This window comes from Berghia stephanieae, chromosome 10 (assembly GCF_034508935.2).
Source record: "Berghia stephanieae isolate SIO BIC M18660-M18661 chromosome 10, UCSD_Bste_1.3, whole genome shotgun sequence".
Taxonomy (NCBI): domain Eukaryota; kingdom Metazoa; phylum Mollusca; class Gastropoda; order Nudibranchia; family Aeolidiidae; genus Berghia; species Berghia stephanieae.
Window position 1 is genome coordinate 17855775 of NC_088369.1, and position 7500 is coordinate 17863274.

Genomic DNA, 7500 nt, shown 5'->3' on the forward strand with positions numbered 1-7500 from the left:
TAATAAATAGGCATGGGTTGAAAGTAACCCGGGTAAACTACGGATATAGTCGGTGTTAGGGTTGAGTGAGTTCAAACCTTTAGATGCTCTGTGACACTTCAATGCATGGATATCATTTATTGAAACACCCCGTTGTATTGTTTGTCGTTATATTATTTATTTAGCCCACTAAATTCATCATTAAAGGTAAAGTTATAAAGATCTGAACAAGTGTGAATGAAAGGTCTTTATCTTACACTACCAGTGCCTGCTCCAAATGTTCATAACTATACGTAAAGTTATAAAGAAAGTTATAAAGTTATACTTGGAGATGTTAGTCGTACACCACTGCTTGCCCCCTAATTATTCAACGTTTTGAAGCAAAGGGTCACATCTTCGGCTATGTGGTCTGGTAGTATGACACTCGCTTTCGGATCTGAAGGTCCTGGGTTCGAGCCTCGCTCGGCGTATAGTTGAGTCCTTGGAGAGGGCTCTTTACTCACATTCTCTCACCGTACTCAGGTGTAAAATGAGTACCTGGCCGTCAACAGCGTTGTTTCTGTCCCAAAAATTTGTAATATCGCCTTACAGGCGTCATGTCTCGTCCTACATGTTATGTGTTGCTGTTGGTCAGGGACCCTTTGTAAAGCGCTTTGAGCACGTTTAGTGGATATTGCGCTATATAAAAAAACTCATTTTTTTTTCATAAGCAACTTGGAGATGTTTGCCTTGCACCAGTACCTGCTCCCTAATTTGTCAACCAGACATGTGACCCAACGTCTCAAAACGGTATTATGTCGGAACGAACCATATGCTTAAAAGCCGAATTTAATGTTAAACTGATCAAAAATATTAATTGGCATTAGCACCCTAGAATATGGTATCCATTCTCCTTTATTAAACATACAAACTCAACACAAATCTGATATTTCTGGCTATGAATTCAATTTTCAACATCTTAAGCATCCCGACTTAATATTGTTTTGGAGCGAAGGGTCACATATAACACCGTTTTGCAGCAAAGGGTCACATCTATATTATTATCTTTTCCATCTTTTCCACCCAGGGATGAGCTGTATTGCCAACTGTGTAAACAGCTGACAGGCAACCCGTCCAGGAACAGCTCGGCCAGAGGTTGGGTCCTCATGAATCTAATGGTGTCCAGCTTTGCTCCTTCAGAAAGGGTAAGAATCTCAACATTCTTTGCATTATTGTGCGGCTATGTGATCTAATGGTATGACACTCACTTTCGGATCGGAAGGTCCTGGATTCGAGCCTCGCTCGGCGCATAGTTGAATCCTTGGAAAAGGCTCTTTACTCACATTCTCTCACATTTCTCATTTGTAAAATGAGTACCTGGCCGTTAACAGCGTTGTGTCTGTCGGAACAAAATTGTAATATCGCCTAATAGGCGTCATGTCTCGTTCTATATGTTACATGTTGCTGTTAGTCAGAGGCCCTTTGTAAAGCGCTTTGAGCACGTTTAGTTTCCGATACAAAGACGAGTGTCATACCACAAGACCACATAGCCGCACAACACTTACCTTCTCAAACTGATATTCCCCCATAGTGATTCCCTTGGTGATCTGGTGATATTCCAAGTCTGTGGCCACGGGGTCGACGTTCTTGATTTGCCAAGGGGCGAAGTACTCTCGCCTCATGAACAATCTCCATGACGAGTTAGCTTCCTTGATCCCCATCATCTTGGAGTGTTGTTCACACTCCGACACGGTGTCCAGCACTCTGTGGTCACCATAGCCAAAGCACACGAAGACTTACTTACTTAGTTACTTATCCGAACCAGCGACCACCTGAGCTCTAGCCCTTCGGTCTTGTGCCATGACGTAGAAGTTAGACGTTTTTTGTAGTTGTTCCTGGTGACTATAATGTGTGTTACCGATGCTTGGATTTGGTGGGAGGAATGTGCATCTCAGGTCTTCAAGAGGTTGCCATTCAAGCAAGTGGTGTGTTACTGTTTCATTGGGGTGTTGACATAGGGGGCAGGAAGGAGGTGTGTCTTTTGTAATTTTGCTTAAATGGTTGTTGAACGGAGACTGAAACAATTCTGAATAGTTTTGAGGAGAGGCTGACTGTTCCCTTAAACTTTTTTAGATATGTTTTTGGTAAAACGTATTTTGGGTCCTAATAATAAATAAAATGAAATATATATATATATATATATTAATTTTGTCATGCTCATCTTCCATAACATTTTCGAGGGTGAGGAGAAATGAAAAAAGAAGATTATTCACGATCAACAACACGGCCGAGTCAATAAAGCATTACATAGACTATCACACAGATGGCAGTCTTGGGTTAGATTCCCCCTGTGAGCATCTAGGTTTTTAATTCAGCAAGAAGTCTAGTCCCTATTGTTTATCCTGCGGCGCTGTCTTGCGGCTGGCGCTTGGGTCATCTCGGTCGATTTTTTCGAGATAGACATTAGAGATTAATTAGCTCCCCTTGATATAAATAAATAGCATTTTTATTTTAAATTCTTTAATACATTGGGGTTTTTTTTTCTCCAATTCCATTAATTGGTCATCTGGAATTCATCTGACCACTGACCAATAACTACTTTGTTCTACGCAGTTTATGTCCAGCTTGACCAGTTTTCTACAAGAAGGACCAATGGAATTCGCTGACCGAGTGGACCATCGTCTTAGGCGTACCTGTTCTGTTGGAACAAGGGGATACCCTCCCAGTTGGTTGGAATTCCAGGTGAGTCTCTTTTTTATTTTTTTTTTTTTTTTATAAATGGATTATAAATGTGTGTTTTTTTTGTGGGTGCATTTATATAAGTATTTCGCGTAAATGGACAAATGTGACAGACAAAGTAAGAAAGAAAAATACAAGAAATAAAAACGACCCAAAAAATCAGTCCCCCTTAACTGGGGATCGAACCGCAGACCTCTTGATTACCTATCAGACATGTAATGGTCGCAAGTCTGATCACTAATCATGTTGGTTTAGAACTGGCCTCACACACGCAAAAGGACGGAGATCAATGCAAGGGTGAATTCGAGATAATTTTATAATTCTGATCGCCCTGTCCAACCTGCAGTGTTTGGTTAGACGGATCTGTTTGATCTGGCGGAAAGTACTTTGCAGTAGATTAGCATCCTATCCAAAGGGTAGAAATTCCTAATGTTTTCTTCGCGCTATATAAACTGGGATAAACTCCGGCTCCACGAGGGACTCTGAAGGACTACGGTGTCGATACTTCCTCCCCCCCCCCCCCCCCCCCCCCCCCCCCACCCTTTTTTTTTCGTGATACGATAGAATATCCAAGGTGTCGCTTACGACGTAAAATCAATTACAAATTCTGATTTGTTTTTGTTTTGTTTTTGTTTTTTTGTTTTTTGTTTTTTTTTTCTTCCCTCTAGGCTGCCAAGAACGGTAAGCCTCTCCTCATCCCCGTGACTTTCATGAACGGCCACCGAATGCTGTACGAGATGGACGGCGCGACCACTGTGGGCGAACTGGTCAATGGAATCTGTGACAGACTAGACATCAAGGACCCCACCGGCTTCTCCATTTACATCACACTTCAGAACAAGGTAAAATATCTCGGTGGGGTTCCTGATCTCCCATAGTGGGCAGGGTGGGGTACATACTGTGTCTTCTATCCCCTTATATGTATCTGTTTTCCAACATGCTTTCTGTCGTTGTCTAGGAATGAGATTACTTAGTTTTTTTCCTGGCCCTGGTCGGAGTCCTGGCTGGGAGGGAAACAGTCAAATGCATAGTTATTGTTTTTGGAGATGATATTTATTTCCTTGTAAATCATCCCCCTGTTATGTATTATTATATTTGTTATTTTGAATTATAATGTAAGCATTTGAGTGTATTCATCTTTGTTGGCTTTGGGATTGTGTCTGGATGAGACTTATTGGTGATCTCAGACTAAGTACATTGGTGGTATGCTCATGGAATCTACATCTGATCCCTATTTGTTCCCAGTTCCCCTTTGTCTTACTTTGTCTTGGATGCTTTAATTGTAATTCTAGAACTTTTTACTATCCCATTTTCTTCGTTTTTACTGGCGCTGATAAAACCTTCATGTGTTGCAAGCGCCGTAAAAATATGGTTTGATACATAGGCCAAGTATGTATATTTTATACTTGTAAAGCGCTTTGAGCATGTTTAGTGGGTATTGCGCTATATAAAATAGCTCATTAAAAATAATATATTTTAATTTGAAAAAAAAAACAAAAAACAAACACGACCTTTCTTGGATTTTGAATGAATCTTTTCACGGGTACTCTTGCTATTTTTTAAATCATCATCATCATCATCATCATCATCATCATCATCATCATCATCATCATCATCATCATCATCATCATCATCATTATAAAATCATCATCATCATCATCGTCATTAGCACCACCACTACTATTTATATCCACATCACCACCATCACCATTATCATCATTATTGCTCTCAGCTCTCAATTACATGCATTTAAGTAAAACGCTCAACAATTCTGACAACCAGAACAAATGATCAACACTCAAAACTACGTAAAACCTTTAACTGTCTAATTCAGAAAATCTAGTGAGAACTAATCACCTAACTGGCGATCTCAAAAAAAAACAATAACAAATGTCCCACTGACGTCATCCTCATACAGTCTACTATACCATAATCCCCAGATTTCCTGCCTGGGTAACGGTGACCACAGAGTGCTGGACGCCGTGTCCGAGTGTGAACAACACTCCAAGATGATGGGGATCAAGGAAGCTAACTCGTCCTGGAGATTGTTCATGAGGCGAGAATACTTCGCCCCTTGGCAAATCAAGAACGTCGACCCCGTGGCCACAGACTTGGAATATCACCAGATCACCAAGGGAATCACATGGGAATAATGGGGAATGAATTCAAGTTGTTGGGAAATGGTAAGTCGTAATATTCGTTGGGGTGATTTTTTATCATAGTATTTATTTGAAAGTAATTGGGTGTATTTTGACGGTAATTTATTGTTAGATCTGGTGCCCATTTGTTGTGGCACAGCCTTTTTTAAAAGGAGCAAGGAGGTGCTGCTCTCCGTTCCACGCTACAGAAACCGGGGAAAATTCAGACTCCATGATTCTTGTGCGTGGCACCAAGGAGGGACTACTGTCACTGTTAATACATTGAACAATAGGGAATAATGATAGTGTGAAGTAAGAAAAACTGGTTCCTGTCCCATTGGAAGTGTAAAAATCACTGAATGCATTCCTTGTGGTCTTGTGGTATGACACTAGCTTTTACATCGGAAGGTCCTGAGTTGATTCGAGGCTCGCTCGGCGCATAGTATAGTCCTTTGGAATAAAAAGGATCTTTACTTATATTCTCTCACCGTACTCGGGTGTAAAATGAGTACCTGGCCGTTAACAGCGTTGTCTATGTCGGAAAAACGTAGGGGTTAAATGTTGCCGTTGGCCAATGACATTGTAAAGCGCTTTGAGCACGTTAGTGGATATTGCGTTATATAAAAGCTCAATTATTTTTTTGTTTTTCTTCCATTTTTCTTTCTTGCTTTGTTTGGCACCTTTCATACACACTTGTTCAGATCTTTATGCATTCTAATGACATCAAGCTGCCTATGTATTGTAAGCATTAATTTCCATTTGAAAAAGTAACTATGACACTACACTGGCGTTCAATAGGGAAAAGAATAAAATACAAAATCGCATGCATTGCTTACAATTGGATTCAATAGTCTGATGTCACGTCGCCCAGCAACGGCGGCCATCGCGGTTCTAAACAAAGAGAATCGGTACTGTTTATTCTTCATGCTGGCTAGAACTCTTCATAGTCAAAACATGATCAGATGGATTTATAATGTGTTTTCCTCTGCTGGATACGCTTTTATGCTCGTCGGAGAAATATTTCATAACGGCGTCCGCCATTGTTCCGATAGTTTAGAGCCAGTTACTGAGTTACCATGCATCATTACGAGGGAAGTGGCGTTATGACTGTTGAAGCGTATTGCCTTCACCATACAATTTCACTCATGAAGTATACCCTTGAGATTGCTCCTTGTCGGGCATTGAATATTAACCTACCTAGATCTCTGCGATCCGCCAGTTCTTCGCTAATGGAGAAAAAACATCCCAAGAACACAAGACAAGTTTGCTGAGCGTGGTTTTGCATTTTCGGCTCCAATCGTATGGAATTCTTTACCACCTAAAAACCGACAATGTGAAAGTCTACCAGTCTTCAAACGCGTTAAAAACCATCTTTTTCATTCTGCTTATCGTGATTCTATGTGAACTTCGAACCAGATGTGTGTGACTGTTGTAGTGATTTTGTAGTCGAATGAATGAACATGTGTGATACTAAAAAAACTATTGTAAAGCACACCTGAGCACTATTTTGTGGATACTGGCGCTATAGGGAATGAGATTAGCGGAAGAGTAGCGTCCCTTGATTGGACGTCACCTTACAGAGAGAACGTCAAAATGGTTTTGCGCATGCGTCTCTCTCGTCCTCGCTTTCGGTGAAATGTCTCATGCCGCACAAACAACATGACGTTCTCTCTCTAACAATTCCGCTCGTGACTTCCAATCAAGGGACGCTACTCTTCCGCTAATCTCAATCCTTATATCAAAATAATAATAATAATAATAATAATAATAATAATAATAATAATAATAATAATAATAATAATAATATGACTGGATCATGTATCTTTTCAACAGGAGGATCAGCTTGTCAACATGGCCGCCATGATATATTCTGTGCAATTCCCAGAGGATGAAAATTTCATGAAGCTGCCAACCTTTCTGGGGGAATTCATCCCGGAGAATATTATAGAACGACGATCTGAAGATTATTTCAGGGTATGTTTGTTTTCAACTCACTCAATCCTAGAGATTTTTGCTACTTTTCAAAATTGGAAAAAAATATAGTAAAAATGAGCATGTACATAGATAGTTTTATTCAACTACCATTAACATGTAAAAATGAACAACATTAGCTTTGATACTACGCCTATACTTTGTTTCATGAAACTGTAATAAATAGGCATGGGGTAAAAGTAACCCGGGTAAACTACGGATATAGTCGGTGTTAGGGTTGCGTGAGTTAACTCACTCAATCCTAGAGATTTTTGCTACTTTTCAAAATTGGAGAAAAATGTATGGAAATGAGCCTAGATAATTTTATTCAACAATCATTAACAAGTGATACTACTTGATACTACGCCTATAATTTGGTCAGAAAAATGTAATAAATTAATAGGCATGGGTTAAAAGTGACCCGGGTAAACTACGGATATAGTCGATGTTAGGGTTGAGTGGGTTAAAAAAAAACGATGTCCAGTTACAGGTTTATAAAGAAGTAGTCTGTGCGGCTATGTGTTCCAGTGGTATGACACTCGCTTTCGGATCGGAAGGTCCTGGGTTCGAGCATCGCGCTCGGCGCATAGTTGAGTGCTTGGAAAAGGCTCTCTTTTCACAATCTCTCACTGTATTGAGGTGTAAAATGAGTACCTGGCCGTTAACAGCGTTGTCTTTGTCCGAAAAATTGTAA

General features: G+C 40.2%; 1 protein-coding gene across 1 annotated transcript in view; it reads left to right on the forward strand.

Annotated features, from left to right (window-relative positions):
• The window catches only part of LOC144980602 (myosin-VIIa-like), a 70365-nt gene that overhangs the window by 32553 nt on the left and 30312 nt on the right, over window positions 1-7500 (forward strand). Inside the window, exons 7-11 of the mRNA XM_078928282.1 lie at window positions 1046-1163; window positions 2572-2700; window positions 3366-3539; window positions 4638-4840; window positions 6644-6809. Coding sequence (XP_078784408.1) covers window positions 1046-1163; window positions 2572-2700; window positions 3366-3539; window positions 4638-4840; window positions 6644-6809 — 790 coding nt within the window. The remainder of the gene's footprint in view (window positions 1-1045; window positions 1164-2571; window positions 2701-3365; window positions 3540-4637; window positions 4841-6643; window positions 6810-7500) is intronic.